The sequence below is a fragment of the Physeter macrocephalus genome, chromosome 8 (assembly GCF_002837175.3).
Source record: "Physeter macrocephalus isolate SW-GA chromosome 8, ASM283717v5, whole genome shotgun sequence".
Taxonomy (NCBI): domain Eukaryota; kingdom Metazoa; phylum Chordata; class Mammalia; order Artiodactyla; family Physeteridae; genus Physeter; species Physeter macrocephalus.
The window spans coordinates 113,421,657-113,444,999 of record NC_041221.1 but is presented as its reverse complement, the minus strand read 5'-3'; the positions used below and the strand labels follow the sequence as shown (position 1 = coordinate 113,444,999).

General features: G+C 34.2%; 1 protein-coding gene across 1 annotated transcript in view; it reads right to left on the bottom strand.

Annotated features, from left to right (window-relative positions):
• Positions 1 to 3,648: 3,648 nt before the first annotated feature.
• AP3S1 (adaptor related protein complex 3 subunit sigma 1) overlaps positions 3,649 to 23,343 on the bottom strand; it is a 70,450-nt gene continuing 50,755 nt past the window's right edge. Inside the window, 2 exon segments of the mRNA XM_024120724.3 lie at positions 3,649 to 4,366; positions 13,516 to 13,623. Of these exon segments, the coding sequence (XP_023976492.1) occupies positions 4,238 to 4,366; positions 13,516 to 13,623 (237 nt within the window). The 3' untranslated portion in view covers positions 3,649 to 4,237.

Genomic DNA, 23,343 nt, shown 5'->3' with positions numbered 1-23,343 from the left:
CCTGCAAGAACAGCCATCCAATTCCATACTCTTCATAATTACTAGTTCTCTTATATTTCTTAAATGCCTAAGACACTGTCCCTACCAAGTCATTCCCAGTTCACCATCAGTGAAAGTTTCAATAATTACACTGCTATGTCATGCTAGTGGTGAACCATGTTCTACCTGCCACCAGTAACATGGTCTTCTGTTGCCAGCCTGCCAGTGGGTGGTCCAGCTCCAAAATCTCATTTTGGAATCTGCTTCCTCAGACCATTCTTGGCTCTAGCTGTCTTAGATGGGCTTCCCTGAAAACCAGACTGAGATAGTGATTTGGATGCAAGCTAATCACTGTGATATGCCTTTGGGATCAAAGCCTGAAATCTAAAGGAAGTAGGATGAGGCAGAGGGAGGAGTTACACTGCAATGCAGTCAAGACAAAGGCCTTAGCTGATCCCATGGGTAGCACTGGAGCTGGGATGGCCTTTCCGAGTTGTCCTGCCTTGGCCGAGTGGGTTGGGCTTTTATAACTTGGACGTAGGATGTCTTTGCAGAGGAGTCGTAACTTCAGGTGAAGTAGCTCCCTTCAGCTGGTGGCAATTCTCAGCAACTCAGCTGAGTGCTCTTAGCCACCAACACTGCCAGCAGCTGAGGAAATGAGTGCTTCAGTCCTAAAGGATGCATGCCAGAGCATCCACTACAGGCACCGAGGCACCTTCTCCTCTGCTTTACCCCAGAGTCCACATGCACAGCCTCGGAATTTTAAAATATCACCAATACCAGGATTACAGAAAATAATTTAATTTGGGGGTGGGCAGGGAAGGTCTTTTAGTCTTTAGTGGTATATAGTCAAGAGTTTTAAAGTCATGTGAAGCAGTTCCCCTTTGGGTGATTATGCCACCAACTCATCACATAGTTCAATTTATCTGCTTTGCTTTTAATTTTTAGGGGTTACTTTTTTAAAATGTAAGTTTGATTACTAATTACTTAAAATATTTACAGGGTTTCAAAACAAGGTACATTCCAAGAAGTCTAGCTTCTATCCCCACACTTCTGCCCTGTTTCCTCCTTCTCACTATATACATAATATATATGTTGTATATATGTGTATGTATGTGTGTAAACATATATGGCTTATCCTTTCATTTAGAAGTACACACAACACACACACCACTCACTCTCCCTTTTTCTTAGATAACTGGTAGCATACTGTGATGGTTAATTTTGTGTGTCAACTTGACTGGGGCATGCGGGTACCCAGACATTTGGTCAAACATTCTGGGTGTTTCTGTGAGGGTGTTTTTGGTTGAGAGTAACAATTAAATCAGTAAACTGAGTAAAGCAGATTGCCCTCCCTAATGTGGATGGGCCTCACACAATCAGTTGAAGGCATGAATAGAATTAAAAGGCTGACCTCTGTACAAGTATGAGAAATTCCTCCTGCCTGACTGCCTTCAAGCTAGGACATCGGCACTTTCCTGCCTTCAGACTTTGAGTTTTATAATAAATCTCTTATTTAAACAAAATCACCATGATGATTTTATTTAAAAAGATTTATTATAAGGAATGTGCCCATGTGATTATGGAAGCTTATAAGTCTCAAGGTCTGCAGGGTGAGTTGACAAGCTGGAGACCCAGAGAGCCTAAGATGGAGTTCCAGTCCAAATCTGAAGGCTGGAAAACCAGGAGAGCTGATGGTATAGTTCCAGTCTGAAGGCTGGCAGGCTTGATACACAGGATGAACTGAACCCATGTTTCAGTTCAAGACTGAAGGCAGGAAAAAGCCAACATCCCAGTTTGAAGGCAGTCAGGCAGGAGGAATTCTTTCTTACTTGGATGAGGGTCAGCCCTTTTATTCTATGCAGGCCTTCAACTGATTGGACAAGGCCCACTCACAGTAAGGGCAATCTGCTTTACTCAGTCTACTGAGTTAAATGTCAATCTCATTACACACACACACACACACACACACACACACACACACACACACACACACACACACACACACTACTGGTGCTGGAGAACCCTGACTAATACACACACCATCAATATACTTTTTCCCATCTTGATTTTTTTTCACTTAACATTATATTCTAGGGATCAATTTTCAGCAATATAGAGAGATATTTTTCATTTTGATAGCTTCAAAGGACTCCATAATGTGGATGTAATCCAGCTTTTCAACCAGTCTCCTTCTAATGGACATTTGGGTCATTCCAGTCTTTTGCTATTACAACTAGTGTGGTAGTTACAATAATTTATTCAATCATTTCCTTACTGGTGGGCATTTAAGATATCTCCAGTTTATTATTATTTTGCTTTAAAAAGTTGATGAAATAATTACCTTTGTATAGAAAGATATCCAGGAATGCTAAGAGAATAAAGAGTCCCCAAAGTGAGTCACAGGGTATGTATGATATGTGTATTTTTGATTTTTAAAAATTTTCACAGAACTTGGCATATTCTTTTTTTTTTAAGTTACAGTAAATTACATTCCCACGAGCAATGTATGACAGTTCTCATTCCTCACATCCCCTCCAACACTGGATACTGTCACCCCTTCTAATTTTTGCTAATATGACAGGTGAAAATAAAATCTAATTGTCCTTTAAACTTGCATTCGCTGGCTACTAGTGAGATTAAGCATCTCTACATATTTAGCGGTCACTGAGATTTAGTTTTCTTTGGCTTGCCCACTTCTGTCATTTGCACATGACTGGGTTTTCTTTTTCATACTAGAATATAGTAAAAGATGAAACTCTTTTGACTATTTCTTGAGGTTAAAGTATGATCCGGCCCAGAAGTTTCCCTAATTTTGGTACGTTCTAACCAAATCAAAACTTAAATCTTTCCATAATCCACCCCCAGCCCCCAAAAAAGGGGAAAAGAGAAAAGTGTGATACTGCATATATGTCCATGAGGACAGGGACTTGTTCACCTGGCACATTCAAATGACTGAAGACCAGGGACCTCCCTGCATGTTCTGCTTTGCATAACCTTCCTCTAGGACTTTTATACATCTCTGAACTGATGGAAATCCCAATAATCACAGGCTGAGTTTCCTGTTGCCTCAGTAGGATGGGGATTAGAGTCAGATTAATTTTATTTAGAAAAAACAATGACTTTTCTTACATCCCAGAGCTTGGAGTAAAATTCATACATGCCACACCTCTAAGGAAATGTTTCAAAAAATAATATTTGGGGAGGGAGGACTAGAACTAGAAGGAAAACCTTAGTCTAACTGGAAGAAGAATCCCACTCATGGATCCCAAGATAAGATTAAATAAGACAATGTGGGCAAATTATGGGAAACCAGAATATGAGAGTATTAGGACTTAAGAAAGTTTTGACTTTGGGATAAAACAAGTGGGGCCCCAAAGGGTTTTGTGTTCAAAAGCAACTAAGTATTTGCTATGAAATTATTTTTCATCATCTCAGCAAGAAGGGATCAGATGCAAGACTTAAACCTATGTGTATAAAACGAATTTTGCAATTTCTCAATATGGATTTTAGAAAAAGATTTGTCATCTCCCACTCCAGATCTCATCCAACACAATATACTATGAGATACACTACTCTTGACTTGTGAAATAATTGAGTTTTAGAATAATGAGGTTCTGACTATTAAAAATATAAGTCTAAATTAAATAAATCAACATTAACAGCTGCTTAACAGTGATAAAATATACTTTTATTTACTTCGTTGAGTCAGAGGGTCGTAAAAAAAATTATTGCTAAAGTAGATACCAGGCAAACAGAACGGTGCTTTAGAAGTCCAGTTACCTTGGAGTTTATTTAAACTAAGAGAAAAAGGTCATAATGTTTTCATGCAATACATACTTCGTTCTTTAAATAACAATTCTGACAAATAACAGAAAGAATTAAGGAATGCTGTATTTGTGATCCATACAAAACACCAACATTCTGGGTTATACATAATTTAAAGAAATGTCCCAAACACTTTTCAAAATACTGTAGTAGCCAATACATAGAGGCATGCCTTAGGTGGCCATAGGAATGCAGTTTAGAAAATAAAGAAAAAAATCACACTGTAACTACTCAATTTCTTCAATATCACTGAGCAAGAAAAGCAACAATGAACTTCCATACTGATTTTACATAACTTCTATACAGTACCTTGACTTAAATCCAAGAGCAAAAGTTAAGACTCTCCTCCTCTATTTTTGGTAAACAACTGCATGGTAAACTTAGATGACTTTTCCCCCGGATTTTACCTGGGAGTGGCCTTTTAAATTTTTTATTTAAAAGAGGGCAGGTTTGGCACTTTTATACTGATGTCACCAATGTTAATATTTCTTGGGATCTCAGGAAGATTCATATTCTTTACAGCTGATACAGCACGGGCTGGAGCTCCCGCTAAGCCAGCCTGTATACAGAAGCAAATAAAAGAAAAAGAAAATGTACAGCTCAGGTGTAGCCCATCAAAAAACACTAAAACTGGAGGACAATGATAAAAGAGTTTCATAAAACAAGCTTAGAGACCAGATGGTAGTTTGAATTGGTATGGAATGGTTACTTTGAAATACTAATCTATAAAGAGAAAACAGTTGACACCTTAAAAAATACAGTGAATACATGCAATGATAACAATGTAAAGATTTAAATACAAATTAACCTGTACTACGGAAACATCACACACAATATTCAAATGACAAAGCTAGATCTTCACCTATATTTTGATTTAACTGACTTATGATATAAGCATAAAGCATATTTTACATTAGTTTCCTTATTAGACATGTCTTGCAGCAACTGTGATAGATTTTGGGTTTTTGCTTTTCAACTGTCATTTATTATTAATATATGCTGTGAAATAAAAACTGAAAGTAATAAATCATGTTCGTTTAGTTTCTTAGGGCTAAACCCTTAAAACATTTCAAAACAATGAAGTTTATAAAAATTATTTTTTAAAATTGTAGAGGCTCTTCTAAACTTTTCTAGGAAAGTTCTAGAACATTAAAAAAAAAAAAAAATCAGGCTTTTAAAGTGAAGCCTCAGGACTTCCCTGGCGGTCCAGTGGTTAAGACTTTGCCTTCCAATGCAGGGGGTGCAGGTTTGATCCCTGGTCGGGAAGCTAAGATCCCACATGCCTTGCAGCCAAAAAACCAAAACATAAAACAGAAGCAATATTGTAACAAATTCAATAAAGATTAAAAAAATAATAAAGTGAAGCCTCAATCCAAAGAGAACAGTTCTGCCTAAAAATGAAACTGCAAGAAGAGGATCAATCCAACCCTTCAATGAATTAGTAAAAATATAATGATTAAAAATATTTTGTCAAATAAAGTAGATTCAACATATGTTCAGTTTACAATATACAAATTTAGAGAAAGAACAGCATAAATGCAAAAGGTAGGATATATATAAATAAATGAATTCTAAAATTTCCAATACCATTAGTGTACAATATATTTGGCTTTCATCTTAGTTGGAAAATTTACAATTTGTGAAATAATTTTGAGAGAAAATATGCTTAAAAATAAAGAAAAATGCACATATATCACTTTTCTCAAATAGCTACACCAACAGTCTTCATATTTTTATGATTTAATTTATATACCAATTAGATTTCATCAATTTTTATTCAGGTTATGTAATAAAGCCAACAAACACATGTGAATTCAGTGTCATACATTATCTTGCACAAAAGCAATTAAGTAACAAAAACAAATCTTCTACTTTGCTTAGATTACATATATGAGACAGTGTCCATGTAATCAGAAAGATTAGTTTTAATGTCCCTTTTTGTAATTTAGTTTTTTCTCTCATGTAATCCTACCTCTTTCGTTAATTAAAATAATAATAATAATAAAGCTGTTACCTGAGAAAAATCTTGACTGATACAAAATAGGCCAGTGTAAACTATTTGCTGAATAAAGGATACAAACATTGTTAAGCAATGAAATAAAAGCCATGGATTATCAAGTTAGAATTGGAAATAATAGAAAAATCAGTAAAATAGTATTTAATAATATATAGTCCACACAGGCAATGATAAGGGTGATATGGATGAAAAACTCCATACCCAATTAAAGACTGAATAGGGTTGGAGAATTCAATTTTTCTAATTTAATGGAGTGTAGTTGTTTTTGATGTATAGCTAAAAATTTGACTGACCTCTACATTTATACCTACCTGAAGCAATGCAGTTTTTGTTATACCCCAACCTCTCTCCAACTGCCCCCCAAAAGATGTTGGAGATATAGATGAATATTATTTAGGGTAGCATGAATCATATTCAAAAGGATCTTTAACTTGAGCTTTTCAAGTTCAGTGTTTAGCTCCCAAAATTTAGAATGGTTTAGAATCAGAGAAGACTCTAATTCAAAGAGCTTCCTTTTGCTAGGAAGTATGTCGTTTGCCAAGGGAACAAAAATTATTTTACAAACTTACAGACAACCTGGAACTAAGTATCATTTTTCCAGTATTTTATAATTTTTCTAATTAAAAAATCAATTTGCCACTATTTCTACTTTGGAATTTCTATACAGGGTGCTAATTATGAGTAGGCTATAGAAAAGTAATGACAAGGTATTTAACTTTAACATTTTAAAAGGCATGAATTATTAGAGGATTTTATTATTGAGAAAAAGAGAGAAAAGGTAGGGTGTGTATGTGTGTGTCCATCTGTCTGTTTTACTGGATGCTATGGTTAACATTTATAAGTAGTAAAAATACTTTTTTTAGTATTAAATGTCAGTGTCAAGAAGCCTTCTTTTCCATAATACACTGTACCATGAGCAGCTAAACTAAAGAATAAAACGTCATCCTGTTAAATTTCATTAGATTAAGTTGTTTCTTTGTGACCACAGATGGTGTTGACTGTTAGCTGCTAATGAGAATACATAAAGTCAATATAGCAATTGATTTCAATAGCATACATGTGCCAAATTCATATTATGTAAAAGCAAAAGAAGTTTCTAAGTCAACAAACTACAATTTCTCTAAACATAAGCAGCAAGCCATAGACATGCAAAGGATGGTAACTACTCAGAACACGCAAATGAATCAAGAGAATCAAATTATTTCTCAAGCATGTTCAATACTTTTGTGTAGTTATGTCACAAATTTAAATGAGAGTAAATTTAAAAATTGTAATGTGTACTTCAATTAAGTTTTAATTAAACTAACATTTTAAGAAATCAGATTCTGTAGAATATAAAATGTAAAGAAAAATATGAGAAGGACTGTTGATTGCTACTCAGATGCTTAAATGAGCTGTCAATGTTTACATACAAAAACTCAGGGCTTAAAAAAAAAAGAGACTTCAGGTCACTCAGGTAGTTAACACCAGAACTGCTATAAAACACATTTCAGTTTCAGACTTCCATGAACGTGAAGTCTGAAACATTTTTATTAAAGAATAAAATGTAAAAGAGGTAATTTGCCATTAGGAAATCAGTTTGCCAACACAAAGGTATAAAGGAATTTTCATCTTAGTTAAGATTTTTTTTAGTAAGATATACTCAAAACAAGATAACTTTTATTAAACACAATTTGTTTGAACACTAAAATTTACAGAAATTAAGTTTACCTGACTTGTTAGTGGTATGTACAATTTAAAGTGTAAAAATAAGATACTTCTGACAGTACAGCATAGTTCTTATAGATTTAAGATTACACAGTTGACATAAAGGAGAAAAAAAAGAATGAAACCCTACTGGAGAAATAACTTGTTTCCAGCTATGTTGTTATACTTGAGCACCACCATGGCAGGTAAACTGCAGCAACTCCACTAACAAAAACAAATACATGAATCCAAAGCAGTTAAGAGTATGAATCAGATGGAAGAATGAAGTACAGTATATAAAAGAATGGTCATGTTTTCTCTCCCATGAGATTAAATAAATTAACAGAATTAAGAGAAAGAAAACAAAATGAAGTCTGCAAGTATACCAAAATGAGGCCAAACAGAAGACTTATACAGACATACTCTCAGAAATTTCAAGCACTTGAATCACAAAGATAGTAATGGATGGATATGATTTGTTTTTGATTTTGTTTTTAAATTGCCAGACCCAAAAATAAACAAAATATGTGCAAGCAAAACTGAAAAAGCAGCATTACTAAAATATATTTCAAAGAATCTGAAGACTCCCTTTTCCTCATGCAATAAGCAATTAGCTTTCTCCAAGGGAAAAGGAAAGAACCTAGATATTTACTTCATCTAACATATAATATATCCTACCATCTTAAAATATTTTTTCAAGCTTGATATATAGCATAATAAGATGGTAGTTGAAATAATTTGTACATACTAAAACCTTTACCCACCCATCCTGCTGGAAGGTGCTATATGCACATTCATAATTTTGACCTAACAGCAAAGTGAAAGAACATCAACATTAATAAACACAGTATTAAATGGTTTCAGACTCAAAATCATTAACAAAATAATGGCAGATTTTGAAAGCATGCTTTGAGCAGAATAGAAAATGTCAATATTTTAATTTCTGAATTTAAGGCAGAATAACTTTTAAACTGGGGACAGGCTTGCTCTTTGCTTTAAAGGCAGTGCTTTAATACTGCAATTATAAACAGATTAGAAATGCTGATGATGGTCCTCTAGTAAGCAAGAACTATGGCATTTTATGAAAATTTTTATCAAAATGAGAATATTTAAAAATTTTTAAACCTTTCAGTACTAGTCATTTTATGTAATCTTAAATTAGTTTTAATTTCTAGCATAGGATTTACCTGTGTGAAATAAATACAGCAGACCGATGTCATTTATGGATTTAATATAAATAGTTTTGACCCTCACAAGTGACCTCAAGGGTCCTCATCATAATTTTGAATAAGAGAGTAACTGTGCATGTCAAAGTAGAGGGGCAGAACCAACTCACAAGCTGACTTTCCAACATCTGTATTTTAGGGCCGCTTTTCTTGTTCTCTAGCTTTGAAAATAGATACTTGATTAAAAAAAAGCAAATTACTAGTTCTAGTGATGGAAGTTATAAGACCTAAGTGATTGATGGTTCTTTGGTAGAAAAAGCAATTTAACGTAAATTAAAGACTGGAACATAGAAACTAGCAGTGATTGAGATCAATGGAGTAAATGAGACCATTACATATTTTCTATTCCCAGGATAAAGTAATACAGATCCAGGGTCCAAAAGTGGTGTCCCTAGCTTCATGATACATAGCCCACTAACTCGGGATAAGAAATTGTAAAGCTACCTGTATGTTGCTGCTTCTTAAACACATCCAGAAAGTAGTAGTTTAGTGTCTAAAAAGCAATGCCAAATTCCCAGTGGCATTTTTCTAATTACTAAAGTGGTTAATCTAACTTGTTAAGTTTACACATTTTTTCCCTGCATGGCACTCAATAAAGTATTTTCATTTTGAAATTTTTAAATGGAAGTATATGAACATTTTCATTTTCTTGAAATGGTTTTGTACAAAAAAGTTGTTCGTCACCATCTCTACATGGAAATGTTTAAAGAGTAATTCACACAGGTAACTTATGGTGTGAAAAATGCACAGGAACTAGCAGAGAAAATTTAGTTTTGTAGGGCTAGGAGTCTATTTAAAACATTTCCAATTTTTGCCAATATGCTTTGCAAAAATTTTCAGGGTTTACAATACCTTATTGAGTCTGACTATGATATGTTTGGATATCAGAAGGTTGCTACAGTGAAAATCCATTTTATTTTGGTCAATATATTTAATTCCATGTTTTAGAGTATTTATTTCTATTTTAGAAGATTTCTGATCTTACTTTTTGTTGGCTACTTCTAATATTCACCTGTTACTCAAAACTGCAAAAGCAATTGTTAAGACTTTGGAACTGAAAACCATTAGGTGGGGGGAAGGGGACTATTTAACAGTCACTGCTCTAAGCCTTTACCTGTTCCCACTTTATATGCTAATCTCTAAAGATTCAGCTTTTGGTTTTTAAATTCACAGCTTCCAAAACCCAGCATACAATTTTATGTTAGAATCCTAATTTAGAAACATGGGGAAAAAAAAATCTGTGAGAGTTAAATTAACGTTCTGCCATATGATGCTAATAAACTCTGATTTACATACAAAGTAAATTGTCATTTCTACAAATGTAATTTGTCAGTTAAATGACAATGTTTTTAAAAAAAAAAAAGAACAAAAAAACTTAAACTTTCCTTTTACAATGCAGGCACACAAAACAGAACAAACATGACATCAATGATATACTAGTAAAATACACTAAGTCCAATAAAAGATGAATAAACTACAAGGAGAAACTAGAATGGAAAATAGGCTACAGGGACTATATGGGTTCATTAACACAAAGAATTTTTGAGTCTGGCCTAAATAATTAATTGCCTTTGACATCATTTTGCTTTCCCTTTGTTAAAGTACATTTTTCTCAAAGTCAGCAATACCTTGTCTACCTGTCCTGTCTGGGAGATTGAAAGATAAAGGTCTGTAAGAGAGAAGAATGGAAAGAGCTAGAAAGATCAGGATGTTCGGAAAAAAGAGGACTGACTTTTAAAAAGTAGTGACTAAATTCAGACCCATTTATTCATCTTGAAAATCACATGAAATACTTAAAAGCTAACAAGTCTCCCCAACCCCACCCCTCTACCTCCACCCCCAGGGAGTCCTTTTACTCCTAGGCAGATTCCTGAGTGCCTCTTACACCTCCCCCAAATCCCACCAACCTCCCAGCTTAAACCCTCCTTTCCCAAGATCCCAATGTTATAGTAAACCATTTATCTATCAAAGCAGGATAGATGAAAATATATTCAGAGCATATCTTTGCTTCTCTTCTCTTTAAAGATCTGGGTGATCTTTGCTTCTACCTGTCTAGGTAATGGGAATTAAACTGGTTCACTTTTGACTGTTACCGGAAATATACTACTTTTAAGATAAAATAATAAAATCTTTGATTTCTGACCAAGTAAAGGCAACTCGATACATCCATGTTATATTTTAAAAGCTGTATCTTAATTATATTCAGGCTTTTTAAAAGATAAATGACATTCTAAACATAAATTAATTTTTAAAACATGATAAACAGGTCTTTTCATCAATCATGGTATTCTGAACTTTAAGATTTGCTTTGTAGCTTTTTGCTTACATAATACATTTTAAATAAAATTTTGTAAGAGTAAGATTAATAAAAGCTTATAGCTTGCTCTCAAATAATTTTGGATTATTCTGCAGTCATATATTTGGTAGATATAACCAGTTTAAATAACATGGAAAACGAACCCATATGAAAACTCTTGACATTTCACTGCGTCTGGAATAAAGCTGGTAGCCTTCCAAACATACTTAAAATATATGAAAATTACTGAAAAATTACACAAAGTCAACATTATTTCAACACATTTCCTTAAAGTATGATCAGAACTATATGGCTTCACCGTGACTCAAAATCCTACTTTATGAGGAAAATATTAGCAGACATCACATATAGAGAAACACTTGATAAACATATGTTAGTTCATCCATCAGATTTAAAACATACTTTTTTTGTAAAGGAGAAAAAGAAAAACTAATTTGGTAGCAGATAACAATTGATTATACATGTTAAAAGACAATCAGTGGATGAAAAACAAATATTCACCAGTATTCAAAACCATTTTAAATAGCATGTTTCTGTTAAAGGACTTTAAGTTATAACGTTCTTATAACTATTTCCACTGAAAATATAAATTCTGCATTTTACTGCTCTTTATTAAAAAAAACTGGCTCATTAACAAAGTTTTACTGGACAATCAAAAAGCAAATATCCATTATGTAATTATTACAGGTCCTTCATGACTTCTGTCAATATTATATATAGCAAACCTAAGGAGGAAAAGGTGGGCAGGCGGGAGGAAGGGCACCACCAATGGAAAGGAGTTAAATACCTGGAAATGTGATAATTCCAGATAAGAGGTCGATATATTTTTACAGATGATTACATGGAATTCACAAATTACCACATATCCACTCATTTTAGACTAATTATTAATGGATTGTATCACTGTCTGTCTCTTGGCATTTAAAATCTACAACCATATAGTTTTGTAAAGCAAAGTTTAACAGACATAAATTTCAAGTTATCATTTTAAGAATTTAAAAACTATAGCTTAGAGTTTATGGTAAACCTTTTGCCATATTGAACAATACACTTCAAGCCAACTCTACTAAATAATATTCTTAGTCCTTTTCCTTGTCCTAAAACAAAATTTTCTCTATTAATCTAGTTTGTTTTCCCTTTTCAAAAGCCAGTATTTTAAAAACTGGCTGTAGAACACACAAAATATATACAATTACTTAAAAAGAGTCATAATTTTAAGCTCTTCCCCATTACAACCCTCTCCTTTGGGAAACCAAGGAGGATGATAACTTGAGATAAGGAGAAATAAAGGACCATTTTAATTTAAAACAGAACATTGGAAAATGTTTTTATACAAAACTTCAGCTGTTTCTAATCCTCAGATTTCAGATTTATCCACCATCCTGTGTTTCATTCCATCCCAATGAGCACAGCATTTTAAGCTGATCCTTTGAAGAGCCAACAAGATAAAAATTCTTCAGAACTCACCTGTTGTAAATTAATGCTAGCACATTTTTAATATCTTTCTGCTTTTATAGTAATATTTACTTTAGATCAACCAAATAACTGTACTAATAATTATAAAATTAGTTTTCTGCATTATGACTATAAATATTAAAGCTAAGAGTATCCTCAAACGTGTAGTATTGAATCAGGTATCAAGACTATTCATCTTTCTAAATTTCTGTATAGCAATAAGAAACAACCAAAATCATGTAAACGAGTGGCTCAGCTACAGCACCTGTTACTGATATTCAGCCTTGTTACTGAGGGAAGAGTCATACAATTCTAAAGCAGAGTTTTACGAAAGGCTAAACTGCTGGTTGGTCCTCATTGACTCAACTTAGCAGCACAAAGTTAGCTGTATATAACTAACCAAATCTTTCTCTTCTAGAATGCAATAAAAGCCATGAATACGTGTATCATTATATGGAATGTATGATTTAGCTAACTTGTCAGTGACCTTTGGGAAGGATCCAGAATTAAAAGATTAGAGCATTGAATTTCTTTTTTCCATGTGCATTCAGGCCTACTAAGCACCCATTATAACATTACTTCCTTGTAAGAATTCCACTTTCTCTCCTTTCCTTTTGCAGAAATAGTTTTATAAAACACTAAACTTATGTATCCTTAGAAAACCAGTTCTAAGACTTCCTTGATAATTAATGACTAAGGTTTAATAACAAATATTGATTGCATTATTCATAATTTCTTTTTTAAGCAACAAGAATTGGGAATTTTATTCATTACCCAAAGCAATTACAACTGTGACTAAAAGAATACACAAAACTATTTGGTGGATAGTGGTCACAGAACATTTAACATACTAAAATGTGTATATTCCACTTCTTTTTAAAATTGAATAAGCATACCAGCTTTACCTAAAGGGTGATACTGAAGGACAAACAGTGAAAGCTACAAATCATGCATAATTTATGATCATGCTTACTACCTTCATTAACTAAAGCACTTCCCATTCTTACCTCAGATTTCTCCAGTTTATTTTGTGCATCAATTTGTGTAACAATCTCATTCATGTTGGTCTCCAATACCATTCCCCCCATCACCATCTCTGCAAGAATATTGTGAACCTAAAGAAAGAAATCTCACTATAAGAATGTTTCATGATCCCAGTAATTTTTCTTTCAAATACTGCTCTGTTTTATGAGCTGTAAAATAAAAATAATTTGGAGTGAAGACTCATAATACACTTATGTCACTACTGTGAAGCCTTAGGCAATTATACAAACCTCTTTAAATCTTAGTTTAATGAGCTGTAAAACAGAGATAATAATAGTATCTCCTTCACAGACTGATGAAAAGATTAAGTGAGGTCAGTGACCATGGAAGTGCCCAAAACAAAGTAAATAATCAATAAACATTAGCTACCATTATAGTATCAGGATTAATGCTAAAAAAAAAATGACCTATAAGGGCCTTTTATACCTGATTCTTAGTCAGTAATTATTAAGTTGTTTTATGCTCAAGGTACTCAATGAGGCTATGTGGCATTCCTACAAGCTCTAGATTTAAAATGAACTAAAAGTTTCTTTATATTATAGGTACTTTAATAATGCTTTTACCCCAAAGCCGTCTCTATATATCTAATTACTCAGATTTTTTATGATCAAATACATCTTACAATGACAAAAAACAGTTTCCACTGGGGAGAGAAACTATAACCCGGGTGTTTTGTCATAAGGTATTTACTGGATCAAAAATCACCAAGTCAAAGCTGGAGTGTCACAGAACAGTATACTGTGCTATAATTTTTAAAAAATAATGTGGCATCATTAAGAATGGAGACTCTGAAATTAGATAGGTATAAATACTGACTCTTATCACTTCAGAAATACATCCTCTCAAAATATATTTATCAGAACTTCATTAAATCTAAAAATATATTAAATTTTTGTATAATTATTCTCCAACAGGATAGCTGACATATCAAAGTGTTATATAAATCAAAACTTTCACCTGGGGACTTCCCTGGTGGCATAGTGGTTAAGAATCCGCCTGCCAATGCAGGCGACACAGGTTCGATCCCTGGTCCAGGAAGATCCCACATGCTGCTGAGCAACTAAGCCCGTGCACCACAACTACTGAGCCTGAGCTCTAGCGCCCGCGAGCCACAACTACTGAGCCTGAGCTCTAGAGCCAGTGAGCCACAACTACTGAGCCGGTGTGCTGCAACTACTGAAGCCTGCGCGCCTAGAGCCCATGCTCCACAACTAAGAGAAGCCACTGCAGTGAGAAGCCCGCGCACCACAACGAAGAGTAGCCCCCACTCGCTGCAACTAGAGAAAACCCGCATGCAGCAATGAACACAACCAAAAAATCAAAACAAAACAAAACAAAACTTTCACTTGATAATATCATTAACCTGAAGAAAGTGTTTGCTAAGGAAATAATTGGTTCTACAGGTATGTGGATAATATCTTGAGATTGATGCAGTTGAGCAGGTTCTCCTGCTAAAGAGCATAATCCCCACACAAACTTCTCTCTTCTTTAATATTATATCATGAAAGAAAAGTCTAAAGTATGACAATTTTGTAAGTAATTTTGAAAGGAATTAAGAGTACATTTTGTTAGCCCATCAAAATTTTGATAAAATTTTCAAGACAAAATAGGTTAAGTATATAACATACTTTAACATACTATAATATACTACTAATAATGAAGACATTTGTTAATTGCTGACCAGTGGAAAGCAACAGGGGTATAGTAATTTAAAGCAACAGGTAAAGGAATTCCCTGGTGGTACAGTGGTTAGGATGCAGCACTTCCACTGCAGCGGGCACAGGTTTAATCCCTGATCGGGGAACTAAGATCCCACAAGCCATGCTGTGTGGCCAAACAAAAAACAAAAATAAATAAATAGAGTAATAGGTAAGAGTAATTCTATTTTGTTACACAATGCATTTTATACTCACACTGAATATGAATGTTTCAAATCGGAAAATTCAAAATAGTCAAGTCTGAAAAACTAGAAAGCTGTTCTACTTGCTATTCTATATTTTGGGTTGATTATACAGAAATCCTTTTTAAAGGCTGCTTATCATAGGGTCACGGATGCTCATTAAAAGACCTTAGAATACTCCTGGCTTATGTGTTATTGTTGACTTATATTTTAATGCTACAATTTTTTTTTCATTTTAATCTCATAAGTACTTTAACAGTCAATGTTCTTTTATCCTTACCCACAAATTTACTTCTTTTTTTGCTCTTCTTCCCTCTTCAACTCACTCCTTATATTTCAGATTTCTTTCCGTGTAAATTGCCCTCTTTAGAATTTTCTTTAGTCCAAAGGCTTGCTCGTTGCAAATTCCCTCATTATTTCTCAAATAATGTTTTTATTTCACCCATAATCTTGAAAGATGGTTTTGCTAATTTTAGAACTACAGTTGACAGTTACTTTCTTTCAACACAACATCTTCTAACTTCTGTGGTTGCTGTTGAGAAGTCACTTCCCAGTCTGACCACTGCTCTTGTGAAGGTAATATGTCTTTTATTTCTGGAAGATTTTAAGAGCTCTCTCTCTGCTATTCAATTTTACTATCATTAGTCTATGTGTAGATTTCTTTTTATTTATTCTGCTTGTGATTCTTTTACCTGTGGATTGGCATCTTCCATTAATTCTGGAAAATTCTCAGCCATTAAATACTCAGATATTGAATATGCCTCGTTCTTTCTCTCTTTTTCATTAGACATTTCTTGCTCTATCTTCCCTGACCTGTAAACTATCTTTCACATTTTCAGGCTTTCTTGTCCTTTTATGCTACATTATGGACAATGTATTCTACCTTTCTATTTACTCAGATATGTTTATGTTTAAACACATCCACTGAAAATTTTAATTTTGACATTTTTCTCTACTAGAAATTTCATTAATTTCTTTTTCAAATCAACTAAGTCTTTAAAAAGTACTTTTACTTACTGCAATTTTTTTTATCAGGTTTGACTTTCTAACAACTTGCTCAGTAGAAGGGGGGTGCCAAGCATTTGACTACTGGCAGGGGAGGGTGAAGCCCGGCATGTCTGGCTTTGAATGGCCCAGCCAGGAGCTGGGTTATAGAAAGGAAGGATTAAGCAAATTAAGTAAATGGTTACAATAATATAAATAATAGGAATGAGAATAATCTCTCACTGTCAGAGAAGCAAAGTGCAGATATGGAAAAGATGAAGGCTAGAATAAATTCTGTAGTGTTGCACTAGACTCTGGGGTATTAAGAAGAACTCAATGATTTTTAATATACATAAAGATATAGAAATAGGCAGGTGTGTGTGTGTGTGTACATACATCTATTTCCTAGCTTGGTTCACTGCGAACCAGAATAATCACACCTCTACCAACGAGCATACATGGTGCTAGGACTGTCATTTCTATACATCATCATCCACTAAACGGAACCTTACAGAGAGAACACTAACATGAAGGCTAAGGCAAAAAATATATAAGATGCTCTGTCCATAGAAAAGGTGGAGAAACAATGATCAACCTCATAATTACAAGCACCTCCAGACTATGGTTTCTCCATACCATTTCCCACTTAAAAAAAAAAAAAAATCAGGGCTCCTAGAAGGAATGACTGATAACATATCTAGAGCAGGAAATAAATAAAGTGAATCTGGAACATCTAGTTGTACCAGAACACAAAGCAGCTATCAAAGTCCATGGAGGGGGAGAGGGGTCATGTCAAAAGAACCCAGAAGACAACATGAAGGGGTTCCCCCACTGGCCAAAGATAGGGCAATCTGAGCATCAAAAAGCATAATATTCACAGTGGATTAAAACAAATCAATTATGTTAAAATTCATATGTCACAAGGGTACTAAAAAAGAAATTCAATGATCACTTCTGGTGACTACTAGGGAACCAAATGTTATGGAAACTGGTTTATAAAGGGAAATACTCTAGAATTTATCCTGTCTTTCCTATATAAGCTGTACCTTTTTAAACCCATCATCTCTGACTTTTAATGGATTGTTTCATTCAATTCACACTTACTATACTGAATAATACATCTATTTTAAATAATTTCCCTTTCCCCCAAAGTTGGTTGGCTTGATCAGATTTTATTTATATTATTTTCCCCTTTTAAATCAGAGATTCTACTGTTTATAATTTTTATTAGTGAAAACTATCTCTTTCCTTGCTCTTTTAATCAAACCAATATGACTTTATTCTTACTTGTAAAATATCAAGTCTTTCTACCACTGAGATGCCTTGTTTTCCTACTAAATGCTGTTATTCCCTACTCTCCTTTCCCCCCAGGTGGATAACAGCTTCAAAATAGTTTTATAATACATGCTAAATACTTCATATTCTCTTATCTTTTCCTTCATGTTTTCTATCTCTTAATCTTTCAATTATATGCTTTGAGATTATTTCCTGCATTCATCTTCTATCTGTAATTCAAGCCTCAACTGTGACCATTCTCTTCTTTAAACTCTATAGTTTGAAAACACATTTTTAAGCCCCAGGAAGACCTTTTCGAATTGCATCTCCTTAAGCAATTTTTACCATTTTAAAATTTCAAGTGTTCACTGATCTCCTCTAGTAGTTCTTTTTCATGGAGCATATGTTCTGACTGTTCAGCCTGTTCCTCATCTCTCTTCTCTCTTGTTGAGATGGCATTCTTTTTTCTCTGTCGGCTCACTGGTACTTAGGTGTGGTTGCTGAGATACTCTTAATGGTTAGATTTCTTCAGGTGGTGAAAGGAAAAGGAGACTCTCACTCTGTGTCCTGTGGTTTAAGGATAGGCTATCAAACTCCTTAAGAAGGACTGGGCTAGAGGAAACCACTCCACTCTCACTCTTAAGTCTTCATTCTCCTGGCCTGGAGGGTAGGAAAGACACTGAGGCCTCCAATCAGATCTCCCTGACCCTGATCTTTTGGGGGATGGGGGGAATGCAGGGAGGAGTAGACAGAGCACTTTTATAGCTGTCAATACATGTCATACATGCTCCAAACCAAGCTCTTTATAAATCTTTAGCTCTTTCATCCTTGCCCTGGGATTTGATGCTGTGCTGCAGTAGTGACAACAACCTGGGGCTGCCCAATTAAAGCCACAGTGTTCAGGAAATGGGCAGGTAACACAGTTGCGCAAATAAGCAGACCTTCCCAGCAAACCCACAGTGGCCATGCAGTATAAATAAGAAATAAACCAAGTTACTCATATTTTAGGTGTTATTACCACAGCAAAACTTAGCTGTAATAAAGAGTCTGACTCCATTTTTGATGCCTGCCTGCTGACAGCTTTCAAGCCCCACTGGCCTCCCTTCCTCTTCTGCCCACATGTGGGCAAGTTGATAAGAAAGCCCAGGTGCTCCTTCCTTTGCACTGGAGGGAAGTTTACATTACACAAGACCTGGCCTGCATGTGGAAACCCTCAACCCAGCCCTACCCCCTAACCACATAAAACCCCAAGATAGTCGCTGTTCCTTGTTTTCCCCCCAAAAGCTTATTATGTGACTGATAAACCTTTCCAGATCAGATCCTCTTGGTGTACATGTGGTATCTTCAGTCTCTACATCCAAATCAATTTTGGGTAGGGGGTGCTGTTCCACTACTTCAGGGTGACTACAAATATTAGCTTATGTGACTGATACACAAATTAGTACTTGAAGGTTTGTAATGAGAAACTGATAACAATCACAATAAAGAAAAAGACACTGACTTAGGGGCTGGGCAGTAGGCCACATGAAAATTATTATATTGGAGGCTAGAAAGTTAGTGATCCATGCTTGTAGTAGCAAAACATTTGGCAAAACTATCATGTGTGATAGTTTGAAAAGCAGATAAATTTACCCATGAAAACTCTTTTCTCTCTGACATAAAAACTGATGATCTTCCAGACACTGGCAGCTTTGTCACCATGGATTCCAGACTGACAGCATGTGGGACATGATAAACATACTGTGTGAATTAGAAATACTCTGATATTGTTACTGCAGCATAAACTAGCCCATCCTGACTGATAACAAAAAGTGTATTCTTTACAACTTCCTCCTTCCCTCTATCCAAGTGTAGTATAACAGCACACAGAGAATTGTGTACAAAACTCTGTATTTGCCCCTAGGAAGAAATGAGTTGAGCTATTTAGGAGATCTCTGACTGTTGGAAGGTCCAGGGCTGCTTGAAAGTTGAAAACAAGCCTACTTTCATAGAAGGGCTGAAAACAAGACTAGCATTGTTTTAGACAGAGAGTACAGGGACAGGAAATGTCTATTTTACTGGTCTCTAACTCTTGTTATACTGAAGCTTTTTTCTCATTGCATTGAAAAAAAAAAATTGAAACAAGAGTTTAGGCCAGCTAATTTTGGCAGGTTTCAAAACAGTGATACACTGTTGTGTGAAATGAACAGGCTATACAGACTACATATGAGATCCTATTTTTGATTTTTTAAAGACATATTTGTTTCAGTACTCATTTGTACAAAAAAGTACAGAAATACACATACTCTAAAATGTTAACTCTAGTGTTAATTTAAAAAAGGAGGCGATTAGACTGAGGCAGCTCTAATAAATAAGCAAAGCATAACCTCAGCCTAAAACACCTCAAGGTTAAGAAATCAACACCTAAGAGCAACCAATCACAAACAGCCTACTTGGCTTTCCCAAATAATACAGGTGCTTAAGCAACAGCCAATCAGATAATTCCCTTGCTTTGCTTCTGCCTCTTCTCTATAAACGTCTTTCCCCTAGCTCCTGTCAGTGGAGTGTTCCGGTTTGGTGCTGACCAATTTGAATCAATTTTTACTCAAATAAACTCTTAAAATTTTTAGTGTCCTCAGTTTATCTTTTAATACTAGGCAATCTCTGAAATTGAGATAGCTTCTATTTATTTTCCTCTTATTTATATTTTCTGATTTTTCTAAAATGAACATACATTAACATAAAATAGAAGTTTTAAAAACACTGTGTATCATGTATGGAAGTTGTATATATGTACAGCTTAATTTTCCTATTAAGGAAAACTTTTATTCTCTGCTACAAATGTGACAACTTTACTCTCGTTACAATATTTTACAATAGAATCTTCAATTTCCTCAAAAAATTGCTAGATGCAACATATAAGCTAGTGATCTTCGAGCAGTCATTTTAAAAATAGAATTTTAAACATTTTAACCATGTACCAGAACATACTTTAGAATACTGTGAACCTTAATGCCTAAAAATAACAGGAGTCTTCGTAAGTGCGAATAGCATAAGACAGATAATAGAGAAAAGCAATAGAAAACTAAAATAATTCTCTTAAAAATATCAAGTTTAAGTTCTATATCCAAAATGAGTCAATATATGAAATTAAATCATTTAGTAAATGAGAAATATGATCTAAAGGACCAGCTAATAGTAAATGTATTCTTTTGATGTTCACAAATAATGTAATGCATTCCTTGTGCTGTATCTTGATTGTGGTAATGGTTACATAACTAAATGCACTTGCCAAAACTTAGTAAAATGTATGCTTAAAGCTGCTGAATTTTCTTGTGTGTAAATTATACTTCAATAAAGCTGATTTTTAAAAATCACAATTTTTTGCTAAAATTTTCAGATTATTTCCAGACAATTTTATTCAATAGCTTAACCATTCAAAACAGTCTGTTACATTATATGAACTTATAGAGAAAAAAAAATCTATATATAAGTGGTATCTCTTCCTTGTAAATTTCCTATCCCCAATACCCAGTAAGATCTTCCAGACACTGGCAGCTTTGTCACCATGGATTCCAGACTGACAGCATGTGGGACATGATAAACATACTGTGTGAATTAGAAATACTCTGATATTGTTACTGCAGCATAAACTAGCCCATCCTGACTGATAACAAAAAGTGTATTCTTTACAACTTCCTCCTTCCCTCTATCCAAGTGTAGTATAACAGCACACAGAGAATTGTGTACAAAACTCTGTATTTGCCCCTAGGAAGAAATGAGTTGAGCTATTTAGGAGATCTCTGACTGTTGGAAGGTCCAGGGCTGCTTGAAAGTTGAAAACAAGCCTACTTTCATAGAAGGGCTGAAAACAAGACTAGCATTGTTTTAGACAGAGAGTACAGGGACAGGAAATGTCTATTTTACTGGTCTCTAACTCTTGTTATACTGAAGCTTTTTTCTCATTGCACTGAAAAAAAAAAATTGAAACAAGAGTTTAGGCCAGCTAATTTTGGCAGGTTTCAAAACAGTGATACACTGTTGTGTGAAATGAACAGGCTATACAGACTACATATGAGATCCTATTTTTGATTTTTTAAAGACATATTTGTTTCAGTACTCATTTGTACAAAAAAGTACAGAAATACACATACTCTAAAATGTTAACTCTAGTGTTAATTTAAAAAAGGAGGCGATTAGACTGAGGCAGCTCTAATAAATAAGCAAAGCATAACCTCAGCCTAAAACACCTCAAGGTTAAGAAATCAACACCTAAGAGCAACCAATCACAAACAGCCTACTTGGCTTTCCCAAATAATACAGGTGCTTAAGCAACAGCCAATCAGATAATTCCCTTGCTTTGCTTCTGCCTCTTCTCTATAAACGTCTTTCCCCTAGCTCCTGTCAGTGGAGTGTTCCGGTTTGGTGCTGACCAATTTGAATCAATTTTTACTCAAATAAACTCTTAAAATTTTTAGTGTCCTCAGTTTATCTTTTAATACTAGGCAATCTCTGAAATTGAGATAGCTTCTATTTATTTTCCTCTTATTTATATTTTCTGATTTTTCTAAAATGAACATACATTAACATAAAATAGAAGTTTTAAAAACACTGTGTATCATGTATGGAAGTTGTATATATGTACAGCTTAATTTTCCTATTAAGGAAAACTTTTATTCTCTGCTACAAATGTGACAACTTTACTCTCGTTACAATATTTTACAATAGAATCTTCAATTTCCTCAAAAAATTGCTAGATGCAACATATAAGCTAGTGATCTTCGAGCAGTCATTTTAAAAATAGAATTTTAAACATTTTAACCATGTACCAGAACATACTTTAGAATACTGTGAACCTTAATGCCTAAAAATAACAGGAGTCTTCGTAAGTGCGAATAGCATAAGACAGATAATAGAGAAAAGCAATAGAAAACTAAAATAATTCTCTTAAAAATATCAAGTTTAAGTTCTATATCCAAAATGAGTCAATATATGAAATTAAATCATTTAGTAAATGAGAAATATGATCTAAAGGACCAGCTAATAGTAAATGTATTCTTTTGATGTTCACAAATAATGTAATGCATTCCTTGTGCTGTATCTTGATTGTGGTAATGGTTACATAACTAAATGCACTTGCCAAAACTTAGTAAAATGTATGCTTAAAGCTGCTGAATTTTCTTGTGTGTAAATTATACTTCAATAAAGCTGATTTTTAAAAATCACAATTTTTTGCTAAAATTTTCAGATTTCCAGACAATTTTATTCAATAGCTTAACCATTCAAAACAGTCTGTTACATTATATGAACTTATAGAGAAAAAAAAAATCTATATATAAGTGGTATCTCTTCCTTGTAAATTTCCTATCCCCAATACCCAGTAATACTGGCTAGAGAATTTCAGTCATTCTTCCTTTCTCTCACCTCCTTTCAAGAGGCCATCAAGTCTATCAATTATATACTTTCTTCCATCCCTACTCTACTGCCTTAGTTCATTTCTTTCTGGACTACTGCAACAGACTTCTAATTGATTTCCTTGACTTTAATCTCCCACCTACCAATACAACATCCTTAACACAGAAAAAAACAATTATCTTGCCCCCCCCCCCCCCCCACCCACAAACCAACCCAAAAAAAAGAAAAAAGAAAAATA